Source organism: Hylobates moloch, unplaced genomic scaffold (genome assembly GCF_009828535.3).
Source record: "Hylobates moloch isolate HMO894 unplaced genomic scaffold, HMol_V3 SCAFFOLD_8, whole genome shotgun sequence".
NCBI lineage: Eukaryota > Metazoa > Chordata > Mammalia > Primates > Hylobatidae > Hylobates > Hylobates moloch.
The window spans coordinates 99904506-99927102 of record NW_026652283.1 but is presented as its reverse complement, the minus strand read 5'-3'; the positions used below and the strand labels follow the sequence as shown (position 1 = coordinate 99927102).

The following is a 22597-nucleotide window of genomic DNA, read 5'->3' as shown; positions in this document are numbered from 1 at the left end:
AGACGTTTTAGTTTGCACAACAGACATGTAAAGTTTACTTGGTATGGATGCATCATCACAGAGTTTGACTGTCTCTCGGGGGAAAGAAACGCTGCCCAGGTTATAAGACCAAGGACCAGGTTCTGGATTATTTGTTATCTGCTCTTTGTAACACTGTGATACTTCTAGGCTTCTGTTATCAAACACAAATGTTAGATGAGAAAGAGCTTGAAGGTCTTAGGGAAGAGCTTGGAAGGGACAAGTGCAAAATCATTGAGCAAAGCATTTTAAAAAGCAGTCTTGTCTGATGAATCCTCTCACCTCTGTTCCTTTTTGCAAAGCTCAGGAGGCCTTGGAGAGAAGATTATTGTGTTAGTTTGTTAGGACTGCCATAACAAAGTACCACAGACTGGGTGGCTTCATGAAAATGTATTTTCTCACAGTTTTGAAGTGGGAAATACAAGATCAAGGTATCGGCACCATTGCTGCTTCTAAAGCCTTTCTCTTTTTCTTGTAAATGACTGCCTTCTCTCTATGACTTCGTATGGTCTTTTTGTGCCTGTCTCTGCTTATAAGGACAACAATTATTGGATTAGGCCCTATCGTATAACCTTATTTTACCTTAATTACCTCTTTAAAGGCTCTATCTCCAAATACAGTCACATTCTGAGGTAGTGAGGATTACAATTTTAACATATTAATTTTGAGGGGACAAAATTCAGTCCATAACAATTATGCATGACTTTGATGACTCATTTGTAGATTGAACTTGTTAAAACTTCAGAATATAAATGGGTTGTAAACTTGTAGGTGAAACCTGGCTGATGTATTCCATCAGAGAGATAGCCCTACAACATTCCAACTGGGTCCCTAAAGCTACAGATATGCTCCATTACCATCCCCAAATGCCAAAGAATGAACGAGCCATCTAGAAGTAGGCAAACAACCACATTTGCTGAAAGGATAATGTTTCATCCATTAAATAAATGTGATACCTTTTTCTAGTCTGGTATCAATATAGAAGGCATGTGAAAAATGAGTTAGCTGAGAGTTAATTGACTGCGGAGACTCTATTTTCAGTCTCTGCCTGTATTTTTTGAATTAATATACACAGTGGGTGATTCAGCAAAAGGGTTTAAAAATAAATTCTTTAACGAAGGATCCCACCAATTTGATGTCTTCGTAATTCATGAAGAGTAGATCCATAATAGCTCTATTTTCTCTTCAGCTTCGAAAATAAAAGATGCCATTAGTTTAAATTAGGCTTGTATGTGGAATAATCAAGTGTATCAACAAATATAGTTTGACTCAGATGCTGTTTAAGAATAAATGCCAGAAAAGAACTGGCTATTTCTCTTAAAAAATTAAATATGAAAATTTTATTGACAAGCTAGGGTAAAAGTGTTTTAAAGAGTTGATAGACAATCTATACATTTATAAAATTTAATTATGAAAACTCAAAAATGTAATAAGCAAATAGTTACTGTAGACTAGCTACTCTTTTAAAGCGTACTCTTAGAATATAAAGAAAATAGAATATAAGAAATATCATTAGAGACCTGGCTGTATTTGAATATAAAGAACATGTCATTAGAGACCTGGCTGTATTTGTAGAATATATAAGCACTCAGGATAGTTGGTGAATATGTAGGTATGGAGTTGCCAAAAAGCATCTTTGCAATGCTGTATTAGGGAGTTCCTACTTTGGCTAGAGAAGACCCACATGGAAAGAACTACAGTGTAAAATGGATTTACTTCATTTATTTGTTTCCCTTGAAAAGTTCAAACCCCAAGGAAGTAGACTGTGGATAGTATTTTATCTCCTCTAGCTGTAAGAAATGAAAGGATAGAGAAGTGAATTGGATTTGTCTGAAAGCTTCTGGAGTCAGGAGGCACATGGGACTTGTGCTCAGGTGTCTATTTCCAGGCATTATTCAGCAATTTGGTCACATAATTTTCTCTAATATTAGATTTTTGTTTCCAGTGGTGGGTAGCATAGTTGAAGAAAAACTTTATGAAGACATAAGGTCTTGATCTAAACCCTAAGAAGGGAAAGAGTAAGTAAATGAGGTTATATACATGAAGGCGTACTTTTTTACTTCAGAAATTGTTATTTTCCTTCAGAGTGTATAAAATCATGTACTTTTAATCTATAGAGTAGTTTTCATTCTAATCTACTAGTATACTTTGATAAAAGCATAATTTCATAGGTATATTACATTCGTGGGTCTTGTGTTTATGGTGGTTAGGTCTTTAAAAAAAAAATCTAAACCTTATTTATCTACATCAGTTGTTGACTGCAGATCACAGAGAATACAGAGCCAGTCATGCAGAAAGTACCTGTTTGTCATCCTGAGAGTTCAGACGTGAACTGTAACCAGTGGCCCATTAAGTACCTTCTCTTGTTGTTTAAAGCATATCCTAGCTTTACAAATTAATTGTTAATGCAGAATGTTGTAATGGAGCCATGGAATGAAATTCCTGTTACTCCAGTCATAGTAGAGGTTGCGTCAAGTACTCTTGAGTTGCGTTCCATTGTTTTGTGATTCTGTGCTGTTGGAAAGTCTGGGCTAGAGAGTGTTTAGAAATAAGGAAATCAAGAAATAGCATGGTTTGCTTTTTTGGACTGTGTGTGTGATTTTCCATTGATAGTAATGTTGTAATAATTTCTGAGAAATAAAATTCTTTTTCTTTGTTTATAAAAAAGTTACTTGTCAAAATACTCACAAATGCTTTCCATAAGAAAACATTTAACGTTTTTTGCTGTAAAAATGATTACATATACTACATTTAATGCAGTAGAGGACATTCTTGTAATATTGATACAGTAGGACAATATGCATGCCATTCACTATTGTTAACAGTCCAGTTGTGAGATGAAATCCACTATGAAACACAGTAATGTTTAATTTCATATTTAAGACAGAGCTAAATTTCAGTTTAGAAGGTTCTTATATAAAAATTTCAGGAACACCTTTATAAACCAATTAGAAAGCATTTTTGTCTTAAGGGTTTATGTGCCTGGTGTAAGATAGTTATACCTGGTCTAATTTTTTTTTCTTTTTCTGATTTTTACTTCTCACATATTGTATTAGTTGTGCTTAGTGTGGGGAAAAAAAAGATGTAGTGACATTTTCTTCTCTTATCCCTTATTTTCTACTCTAAGATACATATAATTTTGCAAATATTTCTTTACCTTAATAGCTCAAACCTAGCTAACATTACAGCTAGTTAATGGGTATAATTGTAGGTACGATGAATCATTGTCTAGTAAAGAGACTGTTCAAATATGATTTTATTTTACTGGTTATTTTCCCAACAGAGAAACTCTTGGGATGAAATAGAGCTCCAAAAAGAGTGTTTTGGGGGAGATAGGAAAGGGAGGATTGGGAGTTTTTAAAGGGAATAATCTCATGTGGTAACAGGCATGAGGTAATAGTCATTTTGATAATATGAAACAAACAAAAAAGCTTTGAACAGGTGAGTATCTGTACAACTAGGTAGAGCGAGAACGTAATGAAATCCCTAACATTTAAAACTAACAATGTAAACTGTAAATGTAATTATCTTTTAGCAAATAACTTTACATGTCAGTTTTCTCCGTGGAAGATTTTGACAGTCTAAGTAGTAACGTTTGAAGCTTTGGGGACAGAATCTTTACGCCCTTCCACTTCTCATCATTCTCAGAGAATGCCAAGGGCTGGAGACATTTTTATTTAGCTGATAGCAGGGAGAGCATCACTGGAAGAAGAGCTAACATTAATAACAGTCTGTGTGGGCCACTGTCCTCGGCACGTTAGGTAAACCCCATTTTACCTTCACAAGAAGCCTATAAAGAAGACAATATTATCATCTTATATACTTAGAACAGTATTTATATCATTACAAATAATTCAAATCATTATTTAAATAAATATATTTATATTATTATTGATGATCAAATGATGTAAAAAGCACATATTACTTACTTAGCCAACCAAATATACCCAGGCTAAATTAGGATTTGAACCGTGGTAGTTTGGTGCCCCAGTATATTCTTTTAACTACTATATTACATTGCTCGTGGAGCCTAATATGGTGGATTCCCAAAGACATAAATGTTGATTGAACTAGGAGATTTGACGTATTTAGCTTCTCATTTTTACAGATGAAGAAACTGTGTCTTAGCGAAGTTGGGTTAAACTCTACAGTGTTACATCACAGGGTGAGAGTCAGAGCTGGATGCAAGCCCCGTTCAGTCTAGCACCAAGGTCTGTGCTTTCTTCCATGAATCCACTGAGTGCAATTTACTGTGATCACAATCACATGTGATCCTCTTTTGGCTGCCTGTGACGGCCTTACAAGTTTATTTTTGAAGCTCAACCCATTGCTTACATAGGGAAGAACATTCCTAAGTTATAAAGAAGAACTGGTGAAAGGACATCATCCAGGTGTGAAATGGGAATCCAGAGCTTGTTTTCTTGATTTATCCGTGCTCAGTTGTGTGTGCCCCAATGTTCATTAGAGTGTTTTAAGTGTCTTCACTGGGTTACAATAACATGGCTTTTTTTCTCTCTCTCTTTCAGGTATGGAAAAATTGTATCTACAAAGGCAATTCTTGACAAAAACACAAATCAGTGCAAAGGTATGTGTAAGGGCATCTGTACCCTGAAATCTTGCCTATGCTATCTGATTAATGGTTCTTCCATTGTGGAGGTCCAGGTACCAGCTGCACAATGATCACAATGCATGGTATGGAAAACCTCTTTAATGATGCCAATGTTTTGATAAGTTGTATTTATAGTAACATTGCTCATTAATTTTTTCATTAACAAACAAAATGAAAATCACAAATCAGAACAAGTATCAAATTGCTTCAGCATAAAACTAAATTACCTCCTAAAAACTTTGGGGTGTCTGATGTGAATGATATCATCAGTGATGCAAATTGATTTCCTATATAAAAATGAGGAACTCTGGGGAAAACTTCCCCATGCAAAACACATTTTAATTTATCTGTTCTTTAAAGCTTTAGCAACATTTGTTGGCTATGAATAAATTTACTGATGGGCCTATTGTATTAAGCTTCAGCTACAAGCATCTCAGGGATTTCAGAGTTGGTGTCTTATTAAGACAGGCTTTTGGTTTTCCTGGAAATACTTCTGAAGTCATTGGACTATATCTGTGGCTCATGTTTCTTCATGTCTGGGAGTCCTATATTCTTTTAGAAGTTGCATTAAGTTAATTGTGGAACCTGTATGGTCTCTCTTCATGACTCAGTTCTTACTGGAAAATTGGAATGCTTCTTGTAACATGCTGTTTGTTGTTACTTTAATCTTTGTTGTAACACTGAAATCAAGAAGTATAGCAGAGCCACGTTCATTCTAAACACTGCCTCTATTTCATATACAAATATAATGTGCACAAGTTCTAGGAAAGAACATTCAGAAACTCCTGTATATGTATCTCCTCACCTACTTGCATAATGGTAGTCAGATTAAATTCAGCAATTAAAAAAATAAAAATATTCCATGTCTTTTATAAACTCAGAAATGAACTACATATTACAAGACAAAGAATAATATGACATGATTTCTTCCACCTCATAGTTTCAAGTCCCAGTTGAAAAGATACCAAGAAAACCAAGAAACTAATTCTAATATCCTTATTAGGATTACTATATCACCCTAATATATGTGAGAGTGTAACAGCGGTATCTAAAACAGAATTATTGACAAACCACTGTTAGAGGAGAATATAGAGATTTCTTTTTGGGAAATGAAGTTTATAAAGTCAAGGTAGAATGGGTGAGCTTGGAACAGGTGGATGTTCAGGAGAGATAATTTCAGAATGTAATTGAGTAGACCCATGTAGCTGTAAAAAAAAAAAAAAAAAGTACTGCTGGGCACGGTGGCTCATGGCTATAATCCCAGCACTTTGGGAGGCTGAGGAGGGTGGATCATAAGGTCAGGACTTTGAGACCAGCCTGGCCAACATGGTGAAACCCTGTCTCTACTAAAAATACAAAGATTAGCTGGGCATGGTTGTAGGTGCCTGTAATCCCAGCTACTTGGGAGGCTGAGGCAGGAGAATCATTTGAACCCAGGAGGCAGAGGTTTCAGAGCCGAGATTGTGCCATTGCACTCTAGCCTGGGCTACAGGGCAAGACTTTCTCTCTCTCAAAAAAAAAAAAGTACCAGTGAGGACAGAAAAAAGAAAGGGGTTAAAATTTTGTAGGTTTTTAAATGATATCCTGGATATTTTAAATTTAAAATTTAATTTAAAATTTTGAGCAGACAAAATATGATTCTATAGGTGTTTAGTAACGTTATTTCAGCAAAGGTGTGTGAAATTGAATTATAAAGGGAGAGAGTGGAAGCCAATAAAAAAAAAAATGTAGGCTTTAAAGCCATAGTACAAGAGAGAAATTAGAAAAAAATCAGCTTAACTATTACTATTAGGGTAATAGGAAGGGGTTCACCGTGAAAGTTTTTAAAGGTAGAGTTGGCGATTGACTCTAACGGTGAAAGAGAGGAATCTATGAAACAAAGCCTACATGTTGAGTCTTCTGATTGGGAAAGATGCCTGTACCTCTTGCTGAGGTAAGAAGTCCAGAAGTAGTAGTAGTAGGTTTTGGAGACAAGGTATTGGACATGCTGAGTTAGAGCCTCTGGCATGGCAACCATGTGGAAGATGTCAAAGAAGAAATTGTAAGAAAACCCAGGGCTACAGATGCTGACTGAAGTCAAAGGAGTAGATAAGATCACCAAAGAATAATGTCTAGAAGGGGAAATGCAGTGGAGTGAATTAGGGTGGACAGCTGAGAACTTGGAGAACATTTGAGAAGAAAGGTGGGGCGTGACCAAGGGATGTTCTGTTACTCTTGGCCTGTGGGAAGCATGTGGCATGTTAGAAGCATTAGAATGCTAATTATATTGCATCTAGACCTGCCCAACCCATATACAAAGTCTCGGGTCAGGCAGTTAATAATATTGATCAAGCACCAATCAGAAGCACAAATACTGCACAGATAAGCAACACCTGGAAACCTCAATAGATAGACTCATAACTGGAGTGGTCAATATGAAGGGATACTTCCCTATACAGAGTTTTTCTCAAGCATGCTGATATCCATTGTCACAGTACAACACTGAAGACCACGAAAATGTAAATTGCCAACATGCAAAAACTGTACCCTTCTATAATTGTGAAGGTTTGAAGCAAAAGGGATGTAATTAAAAATGGGTGGTCAGGGTCTCCATAAGCAAATTATATAGTGGGAGTGTGGATGCTTATCAGGACAAATTATACTATGGGTATCCTTACCTCAACTCCTAAAATCCCTATCCACGCTATTTTGCAACTGCTTGTTTAATTTTCTGTTTCTGTAGAGAGATTCCTAAAGTCAGTGGAAACAGGGCCTGTGTGCTACAGAAAACTTATCTCCAAAGTGGGATGTGTGAAGGGTGATACAAGACTGTTTATTGGAGATGCTAAAAGAAAATATTAGAATTTACATCTCTGTTTTTTATATCAACTTTTTGTGAACATTATATATTAATATAATCTTACAAATACATGGATTTAAATAAATATGAAAATATTGAGTTTGCGCTTCAAAATACTTTTCTCACTAGTGATATGAATACTGGTCTCACCAATAAATATGGAAGAAGAAAAGGAGTAAGAGAAGGAGGTAAAAAAGGAAGGAAGAGAGGGAGGGAGGAAAGACGGGGCTGTGGAACAGCCTAGGAAAATCACTTAAAGAAAGGCATCACTTAAAAGAGGAAAATCACTTAAAGAAATTGGACAGCAGTTAGGCCGGGCACAGTGGCTCATGCCTGGAATCCCAGCACTTTGGGAGGCCAAGATGGGTGGATCATGAGGTCAGGAGATCGAGACCATCCTGGCTAACACTGTGAAACCCCATCTCTACTAAAAATATAAAAAATTAGCCAGGCGTGGTGGTGGGTGCCTGTAGTCCCAGCTACTCGGGAGGCTGAGACAGGAGAATGGCATGAACCCAGGAGGCGGAGCTTGCAGTGAGCTGAGATCACGCCACTGCACTCTAGCCTGGGTGACAGAGCGAGGCTCAGTGTCGAAAAAAAAAAAAAAAAAAAGAAATTGGACACCGTTTAGACCGTTTGCCCTGAGGGTAATATGAAGAAGGCAAAGTGATTATGTGTCCATTGTATGCTTATAAAAGCCTCCGGTTGCCTTGCTTATCCTCAGCATGTGGAGTCTGTGCTTAGCAGTGGTGAGTGAATCACAACCTTCATCAAGCACATCATGGGGGAGGTGCCCTGTAAGTCGGCAAATCATGATCAAAAATATACTACTATCACTTTTATGTTTTTAGAAAAATACTATTTTAATGATATGCTGATATATATTAGAATATTTTCCTTTCAAAAAATAGACCTTGACATAGTCATGAGAAGATATGATTAGAAAGATAGCAATTATAGAAAATTGTGTATAATTGTTCATGATGACCAAGGGAATAACAGGAGAAAGATATGAGGTCATGGAAAGGTTCAAGGAACTGATAAGAACGAGTATTGAAACAATCATCTAAATGTTTATTGGAATTGCCAAGAAATGAAGCAGGAGTTGTATTAGAAAAAGTGACTAATCCAAAAGGTATCTGTGGAGAAATGATGGGATGGGAAATGATACCAGGGATCTGTAGACCATGATGAAAATGAAGACTAGTTGATTATAAAATTTGATGATGTGAGATTCTAAATTGGAGATTTTAGGTAGGGAAGAAACCATTCTGAGAAAGGAGGAAAGGGGCCTACCACTTACAGGTCCAGTGGGAGGAGGGATGTGGGAGAAAAAAGAAAGAAAACTCAAACTTGAGAGGGCTACAAGGGAAGTGTTGTCCTCAGGGTAAGTTAGGTAATGATGGGAAACATGCAAATTAAAGCAATATGCAGTGATAGTTTATAACCACTGGAGTAGAAAACATTATAACATGCAGGCCATTCATGCTGTTCCCTCTGAAACTGGTTCATCCATTCTTCATTGGTACCATGCTAAATTGGTACAGCTTTTTTTAAAGTCAGTATGGAAACAGCAATAAAGAGCACACAGTTGAAACTAGTTAGTCTGTTGAGACTATTTATTCAAATACGTTATCTAAACATATGTTTTAAATTATGTATCTATGTACAACTTTGAGCACTCTCATTTTCCTTACTAGGAAAAAATATAGGAAGCATCCAAATTCTAGCTTATGGAGCATATACAACTGTTATGTAGCTGTTAAAATGGTAGTCATAAAGACTAGATTATGCCAAGCCTAGAAAAATGTTTATTATGTGAAGTTAAATCAATATAAATGGATATAAAATAATGTGTACACTGAATATGGAGCTATGTAAATATTTGAGAGTCAGGATCAGTGTGGTTATGACTGTGTTAGATCCAGGCTGCCTGGGTTGAACACTGCCTCTTCACTTAGTAGCTGTGTGACCTGTGGTAAATTAGTCAACTGCACTGTGCCTTCTGCAAGGTAAGAACATCAGCAAAGTAATAACAGAGCCTCACTCACAGTGTGTTGTGATGATTAACAAAGTTAATACATGGAAAATGTTTGATGATACCTCCTGTTACTTTTGTATAAAATACTGGCGATATCAAGCAAGACAAAAATGTTTGTTTTAATGTAGTGGGATTATGGGTGATATATTATTATTATTATTATCTTAACATGTCTCCAAATCTGTTCTGTTGTCTTTTTGGACAGGAAAAAAAATACAGCTCTTGGAAAAATTAAGCTGGTTTTAATTATGTTTATATTTTGGTTGTTCTTTCTATGGAACCTGAGTAACTCATGACTATATGATTCTTCGTTTTTGTAAAACAATTCCGGATGAAAATAGTGAAGAATTAGGAGAGAATAACATGTTTTGCTTTTTAAAATAATAGGCAGAGGTTGAGTACTTCTTGACCATTGCTTTATTTAGGAAAGAAATTACAGGATGTGTGAGGCGGCTTTTTCAAACAAAATCATTAAGAGCATCAAGACTGTCATCATTAGAGAACACAAATTGGATTTGGTCTTCTCTGTGACACTTGGTTTTGAATCCTTTGCAACTTTATCTCCAGGCAAAGGCTATACAATTAAATCTAAACATTATGAACTCAAGGATTTGTTTATTTTTATTTTTAAAGACATGATAGTAATTCAATTCTTCATTAGCTGTTGCACGTACAGCATATTGTGTGTTAAGTTAGTCTTTACCAAGGTATGAGAAAGTCCATGAACTTGTCTCCTTAGAGATAAAAAGAAAAGATATCAAAATTAACCTGATGCATTAAACCAACAGAATTGAATCCTATTGTAGCATTTAAAAGAAAAGCTTTTATGCTCTCCTGAATCGCACCGACACCCTGTAAGTTAGGGACAGTAGTCAGGCCTAGGTAAGCTTACTCACTTTTTTATTCCGGAAGGGGTTATCAGGAACTCTTGCAACATAACCTCTCGTTTTCAAGATTATTCTTTCTTGGGTGGTGGCTGCATCAGCTTTCATTCTGTATAATATGACAACATACAACACAACAGTCACCATCAAGCCAAAATGACCAGAAATTGCTGAACAAAGTGAGTAACAGCTCCAGATGGGGAGTAATGAAAAACAGACCACAGTTCATTCAGATATTCAAACACAAGGACTAAATAAGAGCTATTGTACAAGTCACAGAGATTTGCACTGCATTTTTTGCTTGTTTGGCTTTTGTTTTCCCCATGTGTTTTCCTTCTGGATCAGTATATTTGCTAATTTAAAAAGTCAGGGAAAATTAAATGAAACCTATTGGAAACAAGGTGTAAATCTTAAATGAATTCACTTGTCTGTGCCTTCCTGCTTTCGAAGGTTGGTTTCCCTTTTCTCCCTGCACCCACCAGCCTCACCGCCATCATATTTCTGACAGGCTATATGTTTAGAGTAGAGGGAATGAGTAATGGATATTCCATAGAAAGTTTCCATGCCTATTAACCATAGGACATAAGAGTATATAGAGTGTGCCAAACATACCAGCTCACTTCTGAGGGTTTGAAATACTCTTTTGCCTTTGTTGTCACAGGCTGGTTAGATTATATTTATGGAGCTTATGTTACCTTTGACATTACATTGAGCCCTTAAAATCAAAATTGGAGACAAGTATCCAAAAGTTCTGAAATCATCCATGAAGGATATCATTCATTCGTTATTAAATAAAAGCATAAATTGTTATTTCTTCTATAAGAGAAATAATTCTGCATATGACACTTATTTTATAGAGAAGATTTAGAGCCCATCTAGATTGTCTCAGAGAGTGGTGTGACTTTGTTACTGGACTGAATCCACTTAGCAGTTCTAGACTCACAATCATGTTATACATTTTAAAAGTATTTCTAGGTGAATAAATATTAGGCCATACACTTGGATGACTTTGGAATTCATCAATTTTATTTTACTTTTCTTGTCTATGCACTGATGGAATATTTATACATGTGAGGGAAATACATATTTCTTTCTTTCTTTCTTTTTTTTTTTTTTTGAGACACAGTCTTCCACTGTCACCCAGGCTGGAGTGCAGTGGAGCTATCTTGGCTCACTGTAACCTCTACCTCCAGCAATTATTCTCCTGCCTCAGCCTCCCGAGTAGCTGGGATTACAGGTGCACGCCACCATGCGGCATTAATGTTTTTTTGTATTTTTATTAGAGACAGGGTTTCATTATGTGGGCCTGGCTGGTTGAACTCCTGACCTCAGGTGATCCACCTGCCTCGGCCTCCCAAAGTGCTGGGATTACAGGTGTGAGCCACTGCGCCTGGTCAGAAGTAGAGATTTCAGTGTTGAACCCCCTGAACCTGGAAGGAGGGCGGGATATTATATTTTGTTATATGTTTAGGTAGAGTAATTACAGGACATGAGGTATCCTTTACCTATGGATTAGTTTTTTTTTTTTTTTTTTTTTTTTTTTTGAGACAGAGTCTCGCTCTGTCTCCCAGGCTGGAGTGCAGTGGTGCGATCTCGGCTCACTGCAAGCTCCGCCTCCCGGGTTCACGCCATTCTCCTGGCTCAGCCTCTCCGAGTAGCTGGGACTACAGGTGCCCGCCACCATGCCTGGCTAATTTTTTTTGTATTTTTAGTAGAGACAGGGTTTCACCATGGTCTCGATCTCCTGACCTCGTGATCCGCCCGCCTTGGCCTCCCAAAGTGCTGGGATTACAAGCGTGAGCCACCGCGCCCGGCCGGATTAGTTTTAACAAGTGACACTGACGTGCATTCGTGGTGAAATGTTTAAGTGGAACTATTTAACTCTGGTGGATAACAGATCTTTCCAGGGCTGGTCCACATGGAAATCGAGCAAGTAAAGGAAGAAACCAACACCATGGAAAGCCTCTTTTCTAGTACCTTTATTTCTTGAAAGCAGTGGAAACGAAAATAAATGTTCTGTGAAATTTATGAGTGTGAGGAATTACATTTGGAGAAGGATAAGCACCTCCAACCGGATGGGCTCACAGTCTGTTGAGCAAGAAGCTCATGAGAAGCAGAATGGCTTGAAAAACACATTTATTCAATTTTCATGTAACGGGATTAGGTTATCCCCCGCCCACATCAAAAAAAAAAAAGAAAAGAAAAGACAAACAAAGTTACATTTTAAATTACATTTCTCTTTAGAGTATGAAGTGTGTAATGTTTCTCTAGCCTTGTTTTGTGAATTTTACTCTAATCTACTGTGGTATTAAGTTTACCACTAGTCATAGGTCGTCAGTATGTAAACTTGAAGGTTCACTTTATTTGATTTTGATATTGGCTTTTGTTTTCATTTCAGAAAAGGTTAGCATATGCAGGAACTTTGGAACCTTCATTAGTGCATCAAGTTTACTCAGAATTGTCCTGTAGGTACCTTTTACATACAATTTTTATCCTCTGACTCTTTTAAGAAAATACCAATTTTTATTGTCTTATAGCCAAGTTTGGAAAGAGTATCCACTTTGATGGTAAATGGTCTTTATTTGTTGTCTACAACCCAACCAGACAACTACAACTAAAGGCAATACTTCTGCCAAAATTAGCTTTCCAAACTTATTATTTCCAGTATCAGGATATTAATTATGTTATGATTATTTAGTGTTAACTTTGAGAAGTCCTTGATATAAATGTAAAACAAAATAGGTATTTATGTTTCAGAAGTCATACAGCTGCATGTTTTTCAGCAGGTTTTATAGCTATATATTTACTCAGCATTTGCTTGTAATCACTTAATATACATATTAGACAAAAGTAAAATTATCCACTAACATGAAATATAACATCAGCATTTCTGTTTTAAGCATCAACTTGTATTCAACAGCCTTTAGTACTGTAACCTACTTCCCCCAATGCTTTTGTACATGCAGAACATGCAGAAATGATTTTATTGGGAAAACATTTTTTTTTTTTTTTGAGACGGAGTCTCACTCTGTCACCCAGGCTAGAGTCTCGGCTCACTGCAACCTCCGCCTGCTGGGTTCAAGTGATTCTCCTGCCTTAGCCTCCCAGGTAGCTGGGACTACAGGCGCATTCTACCATGCCTGGCTAATTTTTTGTATTTTTAGTAGAGACGGGTTTCCCTGTATTAGCCAGGATGGTGTTGATCTCCTGACATCAGGATCCGCCCGCCTCAACCTCCCAAAGTGCTGGGATTATAGGCATGAGCCACTGCGCCCAGCCTGGGAAAACATTTTTAAAATAATTATTGAGGAATATAAAACGGCTTAAAAATAAAATGATAGAGTTACATTACATTCATAAACTGAATGTTACTTTTACTAATCCATGTTATCTGACTAAACAGAAACTGTCATCCAGGTATTCTATTTGCTTCCTTGCTCCTGTCTTTCACTTCCCTATTTTAAGAATTTGACTCATGTCGATAAACATAAAATGCTCTCTCTTCCTACCTCTAATAGTCTATGTAAATTATTGCTTCCAAAAGTCACCTTCTCAAAAAGTCCTCCAAGACTCTACTCATCCTATCTAAACACCTTTACAAAACCTCCTCCTTTGGGCACCATCTGTGTGCGAAGATCTAAGGATACCCCATCTCTCATGCTTTTATGATTAGTTTGTGTCCTTCCTCTAGATTATAAACTCCCTGGGACCCAGGTAATTAGGATTATTGCCGAAGTATTGAGGAGGCAGGACAGTTCTGAGTAGTCACTTAGATCCCAGTGCTTTACCTTGGTCTCTGAGACCCTTTGATGTTACCTTATGTAATTGAGGTTACATCAATGGAAAGCACAAGCTTGGCCAGGTATGTGTTCCATAGGCCTGTACAGACACCAAAAGTACCAAAGACATGCAGATGCACATGTTTCTCTCAGAGTTATTCTCTAGAAGTATTCATTTTTTTTTTTTTTTTTTTTTTTTGTGAGATAGAGTCTCGCTCTGTTTCCCAGGCTGGAGTGCAGTGGTGCGATCTCAGTTCACCACAACCTCCACCTCCCGGGTTCAAACGATTCTCCTGCCTCAGCCTCCCAAGTAGCTGGGATTACAGTCATGCACCACCATGCCCAGCTCATTTTTGTATTTTTAGTAGAGACAGGGTTTCACCATGTTAACCAGGCTGGTCTCGAACTCCTGACCTCAGGTGATCCACCTGCCTCGGCCTCCCAAAGTGCTGGGATTACAGGCGTGAGATACTGCGCCCGGCCAAAAGTATTCATTCTTAATTCAGCATACTTATTTTGTTAATGTGGAGTTATTCTTTTTACTGGTTTAAAGCTATTCTTGTTCATTAATGATTTTATTAATATATGACAAATTATATTTACTAATGTATATTTAAAAGATATACAAAATATAACAATGTATTATATAATATATAATAATATATATATTTTACAATTCGTGCATTGTTTAATAATGTATATTTAAAAGATACATTGTATAATAATGTATATTTAAAAGATATACAAAATATAACAATATATAATATATATAATTATATATATTATACAATTTGTGCATTGTATAATAATGCACAAATGTGATATATGTGTGTATTCAGTTAAAATTTAGGTAAACTTGTAATACTATGTAAATAAATAACCTTTTAAATATAAAAAAGACACAGTTCTTCAAAAATTTTCTAATTGAAGTCTATGCCAAGAAATTCTCTAAGTTATGATCTTAGTTTTCTTGGACAAGTCACGTAGCATCTCTGAACATCTGTTTTTCAACTCTCAAGTGAGGTTATCTACACCTGCAATACAAAGCTATTTTCAGAACTACATGGAACCATGTTTGTTACATGCCGGGCACATACATCAGGCAAATGTTTCTATGGCCTTGGACTTGGATTTCTTCTAGGAAACCAACTTGTTTAGAGCTTGTATGTAACTTACATAATTTAATGCCATTCTGAGTACATTTTAAGTGTAAGAAATATGTGTTTTATGAATTGACTTGTGTTTATTGAGATTAGCTTTGTTAGTAGCAAAAAGTATAAGTACTTAAAGGATGTCTCTTTCATACCTTTTGGTGTTGGCTATATGATAGCTTCAAGATTTTTTAGGGCCTATAAACCTGATGTGTTTGAGATAAAGCACATTCCATCACAGTGACAGGTGATGGAATTCATTCTAGTTGAGTTGTATAGGTTCTGGGAAAAAAATTTTCTTTGTTCACTCCTTTGTTATGCTATTCACTCTGTAATATTGTTTTACAAGTTTAAAAGAAAAAGGAAAAAAAATACCTAAAGATTCTTGACTCCTTAGTTTTTTAAACTATGGTAAAAGCGTCTAACATTTAAGGCATGGTCAATCATCATTTGCTTTGATGCCAGCAATTGTTCTTATTAACTTATTGGTTAATCACGTTGATACTAAATAGCTATTCTTTTTCCTTCCCTTTAGTAAAGAAAAGAGAACTCTGGGATATGAAAGAGAAAAACTCACGTACATAGCTGAAAAACAAAACAAAACAAAACAAAAAAAGCTACAAAAACCTAAATTGAGTTTGAAAGGTGAATGTACCACTTGATATGCTTCTTCAAAGGAGTATAAATGAGCTCAAATGCCTGTTTATCTATAAAATATTGGCAATATAAGTCCTTTAATATGATTTTAGAAACAGGTATAATTTTCTCCTTGAGTTGTGGAATAAGAGAAAATTACAAAATTTTCGTTTAATTTCTACTTCTCTTAAGAGAAAGGCAGTTTATTTTCACTGCTAGGCATACAGGTAGACCTACTGGTCATTCAGCTGACATCAGCCATGAATTAGAAGAAACCCGTATCATAAAGCATATTTGGAACACTTTTTCTATGCCACTTTTAAAAACACAATTTCTTTCAATAAACAATAGGAAGCTTAAGCTGCAGGTATCACAGCTGTTCATATTCTCGGGTCTTGTCCACAATACAAAGAGCAGGAGCTGAAACAAATGATTTTAGGGAAGCAACTGTCAAAGAACACACTGGGCCTTGGGCTTAAGGGTGATGTGAAAAATAACCCTGTTTGAGATATACTGAATGAAATCATGTGAAATTCCATGGGAAATATAAAGCACCTTGGAATTTATGTCTTTGGGACACTTGCTACAATAGATAAACCAACAACTGTAGCTTTTAATCAATGAGAAGGATTTTTTTTTTCTAAAAAAGAAGAATTACATAAGGTAGAATTCGGCTCATTAAAAAAATAGAATTAAGACACTGTGGCTTAAAATTTTCTCAATCTTCCCATACATTCTTTCGAATAACAAGGGGTTCAAAGTCAGAAAATTCCTAATTTCACATCTAAGATATAAGGAAATTATTGATAATACTGTATCTTTTTATAGGGAAGCAGATGATAAAATTGAGAAAATGACAAGAGGGAAACTTAACAAGTCAAAGATTCCTGTATAAAAAATAGAAATTTTCTCAGTCTATCTCAATTTCTGGCCATTGTTTTGAACCAAATAAGAATAACTCCAAGTGAAATATAAATATATATATAATTTTATTATATATACATATATTTACATATTTATTCTACATATATAGTCATGTGTTACATAATGATGTTTTGGTCATTGACAAAACTCATATATGACAGTTGTCCCATAGGATTATACCATATTTTTACTGTACCTTTTCTATGTTTAGATATACAAATACTTACCATTGTGTTACCGTTGCCTACAGTATTCAGTATTGCAACATGCGGTGAAGGTTTGTAGCCTAGGAGTAATATGCTATACCGTACAGCCTAGGAGTATAGTAGGCTATACCATCTACATTTGTGTAAGTAAACTCTGTGGTGTTTGCACAATAATGAAATCACCCAAAGATATGTTTCTCAGAATGTATTTCCATCGTTAAGTGATGCATGACTGTATATAATTACATGTGTATGTCAGTATATCTGTGTGTGTGTGTGTGTGTGTGCATGTGTCACAGGGACAAAACATTTATGAGGTATTTTTATTCAAAGAGAGTTTAAAAATTGTTATATAAAGATTTACCTAAAAGTTTATATTTTAGTTTAATAAAATGTAAAAAGGAATCTTGAAATGAAATCCCCATAGTTCTTTGTAATTAAGCATCTGCTATGTTACATAAACCGAAAAGTCCTGGGGAAGTTGTTCTGCCATAGGGAGTTGTCAGGTTCTTTGTGGTTGTCTGCTGTTGTGAGAAGTAATCTAAGATAAGTAATAACAAGTTAACACTGCATATACAATTATCTCGTAAAAGCTTGTTCAAGCATTGATATCATGTGTATATGTTTAAAATCTCCATGAAAGTTTAACATGTCCACTTTGTATTTGCCACGTGTTATATCTTATTAATATGGACTATTAATACAACTAAGTACATTCCGTTATGGTCCAGTTCAGTCTATGTTTCCACTCTGTGCGTCCTTCAAAAGTTACTAGTTTAGAGCCAACCGTTTGTCTCTGTTTACTATTGCGGACATTTTTAAAAATTCATATAAAATTTATCTTTCCAGATAAGATGGTTCCAGTTTACAAGTGATCTTCTGTAGACAACAGAAAGCCAGTATCACACATACATTTGTGAAAACATTCGACATTGTTGCAAGCCCGAGGTTAATTTATCCATTTTAGGAGGAAGACTTACAGTGCTTCTGTTAACCGCAGGCATTTGTTGCATCAAGGGTCAGCCCTATCTGCATTAGCATTTACCAACATCTCTATCTTTTGTTTCCTGTCTGAGTTAACTTAAATATGGAAGGTAAACCCTTCAACCTATCTCCCATCAGCCTATTAACCAACCAATCAGTGGACCAAATAAAACAGACTAAAGAACCAATACCCAAACTCAAAACATAAACATAAAAATACTCAAAAAATAGGGGAAAGTCAATCCTAGGGGGAGGGATCATGAATGATGTCTTTGGCTTGCTTGCCCAGGAGAGAAGCCCTACTTAACAGTGAGCAGAAAATGAGTAAACGTTGAGCTGTGGAGTCCTCAGAAAAATGGTTAGTTAGCAGTAGTTATGGTGTCAGAGATATATTTATACTAACATATTCTGCAGCTCAGCCCCATGAGCATACTGAGTCTAGAATTCTCTTAGAACATTGCTGTAATTCATCAGAAGAGCAATTTTGTCTAGGGAAGGAATTTTGTTTGGCTACAATACTGTTAAAAGTATTTAAATTAGAATGCCTTTTAGTGGAACCTAAACTCTCCTTTATTTTCTTAAAACCAGCCCACTTCACTCATTTGTATACCTGCTTGGCCATTGAAGACATGTGCATCTTCGACTTTCAATAGCCTATACCATTGTTGAATGGACATCAAGTAACTAACAAAATTATTATTATTCCCATTTTACTCATGAGGAAACAAGCCAGGAGATGCTGTGAAATGTGTCAAACATCAAATAGTCATCCAAACCTAAGTCTGTCTGACTCCCAAAGCATAGGTCTCTCCACTATTTCACTCTTTTCCCCATAAAATAATCCCAATAAGTAAGACTAGAAGTAAATGATCCTGGATGTTTTTAATGACAATTAGACACAAGCACAATGTTTTGAGTTCATATAAAGGCAGACAATTTGATAGAAACATGTAGTAGTTCTTATTCTCCCACTTCCATCCCACTATAAACAGTATCGATTAGGTGTTCTAGTTCTGTTTGTCACTGAATATAGATATAGAAAACATGGAGATAACACTGTGAAAGCACATGTTCCTTTTGAAAATATTTTGATCATTTTGTGCCATTTAAAATCATTTTCCTTTTTTATATTTTAAGAATGGTTTTCTGCTAACTTCAATTTTGCACTTATGTTGGCAAATGTCTAGCTTTCTATCTAGGTTAACTTTAAAGTGAGCTGCAGTTAAATAAATTTTAAGTGGAAAAATAGCCTCAGAATTATTGTGGTAGAAAGACAAGGTGCAGCTGATACTTTATCTTACTCTCAGGACTCAGAACGAGCCATGTGCTTCTTCAAAGGGCCTATGTGGTCCTTTCAGAGCAAATGCTCTCTTTCATCTTATTTGAGTTCTGTTTGGCTTGCCTCCCATATTTGCTCAGTGGGGATAAGGTTAAGACCTCTGAAGAGGCCACTCTATCCCAATTACTTACCCAGCCTCTTTTCTTTTCTTCAAATAGCTTGCGTGTAGTTGTGGAGAATGTTTAGGGGTCATTATCTTCTTGATGGATGAACCCAGAGATAAACAATCATTTTCTATTTGAATTCTAAAGGTATGATAAAGTTTAATCCAAAGACTTTTATGTTTTGAATTCATCCAGGCACCAATTCTTGCAGCAAAACATCCAAATGCCTGCTAAGGCCAATTATTCCTTTTGAAATCTGATTTTTCTCAAAAAGTTCTTCCCCCATCCACATTGTTTCATATTGTCTCAAGTTGCCCTCCAGTCTCTAATTCTTACCGAAATTTACCTCGTCTTTCATTCCCTTCTGTCCTTTATGGAAATGTTAAAAATCTGTGCTCAGTTTTTTTTTAACAGCTATATTCAAGCACTTGCTTTATTTCCTCGTATTCACTCTAGATTCCCCTGTCCCAAGTTTGCATCTGAATTTTTACAGTGTTTAGATTCTAACTACATTTCTTTCTTGCCTAGTTCCTGAGTTGTCTTTCTCTGACCTGACATTCTACTTCCAGGCACCAATCCTAATATAACTAGATCCTGCTTTGGGAACTATAAGAAGGATTGTTTTACTTCTCCAACACCATTGTCTGTGTTAATTTTGCTGATAGGATTTTTATAGGAAGCAGCACAACAGCAAGGCAGTCATTTCATATTTGTAACCAAAATCAAGTAATTCTCAGGTAGACCACAGATGTATTTTTTCCTGCTTCTTTGAAGCTGAAGATCGTTTGTAATAGGTGACTATAAAGTACCTCTGCAGTGGAAAAAATAACATCCTATGTGGCATGGCATCCCTGTTCCTCCATGGAAACCACAGTTAGTTTTGACATTGCCAGAATTTTTGAATTTTTGGGAGAAGCTATGGGGAAAAAATGTAAAGGCTTTCTCATCTGGATTTAACTCAAGAGTTAAAGCATTACCTGAAGCTCTGTGCGGCCTTGTTTGGGCTTTGTTCTCTAAACAGTTTGTAGATGATTGTGTTCAGAATTCCCAGCCCTCATTAGCTAACTGCATACATGTGGAAACACAGAGAGGCTATGACCTTCAGATCCACTCCAGAAATACAAACTTGGTCTCTAAGTTTAGAGAGGAAATTCTTCCCTCTCACTAGCCAGGATCTGGGACTGATGTTTTGCCCAGGTCTCACATATGTCTGAGCCGTTCCAGTTAGTAGGGGAAAAAAATGACCTCTTGGGTAATTTGTACGTCATGAAGACTTGGCTCTGTCTTGGTCCAGAGAGCAGCAACTCATTTAAAGTGCACAGGACCTTATGAGTTTTACAGGGCCACAAAACATGAACCCAAAAAAAGTGGAAATTTGTGATGATTGGTCTATGAGAAGGCAACCATAAAAATAATTTAAGAGACAGTGAGCAGGCCTCTTGCCTTTTTTTCTGTCTGATTTATTTACTTATAAATTTTTAATTGGCAAATTAAAAATTAAAAAAGGTTCTGAAGGTAGATTCCGTTTCTCGACTATTGTGAATAATTACTACTATGAACAAGCAAGTGAAGATATCTCTTTGGCATACTGATTCTACTCCCTTCAGGTGTGTACCCAGTCGTGGGATTGCTGGATGATATGGTAGTTCTATTTTTAATTTTTTGAGAAACCTCTATACTGTTTTCTCTAATGGCTATACTAATTTACATTCCCACCAAGAGTGTGCAAGGATTCCCTTTTCTCCACATCCTCATCAACATTTATCTTTCATCTTTTTCCTAATAACCATTCTAACAGGTGTGAGTTCATAGCTCATTGTGGATTTAATTTGTGTTTCTCTGATGACTAGTCATGGCGAGCATGTTTTCATATACCTGTTGGCTCTTTGTATATCTTCTTTTGAGAAATACCTATTCGGGTCCTTTGCCTATTTTTAAAATTAGGATATTGAGTTGATATATGTTAACCCCTTATTAGATCTATGGTTTGCAAATATTTCCTCCCATATCAGACATATGTTATGTCTTCACCATGTTGATTGTTTCCTTGGCTGTGTTTTTTAGTTTGATGTAGTCCCATTTATCTATTTTCACTTTTGTTTCCTGTGCTTTTAGTGTCATGTCCAATAAATAAGTGACCAGACCAATGTCACGGAGATTTTGAGCTGTTTTCTTCTAGTAGTTTTATAGTTTCAGGTCTTATATTTACATTTTTAATCCCTTTTGAGTTGATTTTTGTATGTAGTATGAAATAAAGGTCTAATTTCATTCTTCTGCTTGTGGACATCTAGCTGTCCCAACAATATTTATTGAATAGACTGTCCTTTTGCTATTGTGTGTTCTCAGCACCTTTGTCAAAACTCAGTTGACTGTAATCACATGGATTTGTTTCTGGGATCTCTATTCTGTTCCACTGATCTATGTAACAGTTTTTATGCCAGTACCATACTATCTTTATTATTATAGCTTTGTAGTGTATTTTGAAGTCATGTAGTGTGATGCTTTCAATTTTGTTTTGTTTGTTTGTTTGTTTTTACTCAAGATAGCTTTGGCTGTTTGAGGAATACTGTGGTTCCATATGAATTTTAGGATTTTTTTTTATTTCTGTGAAAAATGTTATTGGAATTTTTATATCAATCACATTTAATCTGTAGATTGCTTTGGGTAGTATGGACATCTTAATAGTATTCTTCTAATCAATGAACATGAGACATGTTTCCATTTATTTGTGTATTCTTCAATTTCTTTTATCAATTTTGGATCTTTTTTTAGTGTACAGGCCTTTCATCTCCTTGGTTAAATTTAATTTTAAGTATTTGATATTTTTGTAGTGATGGTAAATGGGATTTAAAAAATTGAGTTTTTGACTATTCATTGTTAAGTGTACAGAAACATTACTATATTGTATGTTTTTTCTTTATCCAGCAATTTTACTGAATTTGTTTATTAGTTCCAGTAGTTTTTTTGGTGGAATTTTTTAGGCTACATTATAGATAAAATCATGTTACTTACAAACAAGGATAATTTAACTTCTTCCTTTGCAATTCGAATGCCCTTTATTACTTTTTCTTGCTTAATTGTTC

The 22597-nt window shown here is 35.8% G+C and overlaps 1 protein-coding gene across 5 annotated transcripts in view; it reads left to right on the top strand.

The window, feature by feature from the left end:
- Nucleotides 1-22597, top strand: part of RBMS3 (RNA binding motif single stranded interacting protein 3) — a 1191227-nt gene that overhangs the window by 667744 nt on the left and 500886 nt on the right. For all 5 annotated transcript variants that reach the window (XM_032162240.2, XM_058442835.1, XM_058442834.1 and 2 more), the window contains one exon: nt 4545-4603. In XM_032162240.2, the coding sequence (XP_032018131.1) occupies nt 4545-4603 (59 nt within the window). The remainder of the gene's footprint in view (nt 1-4544; nt 4604-22597) is intronic.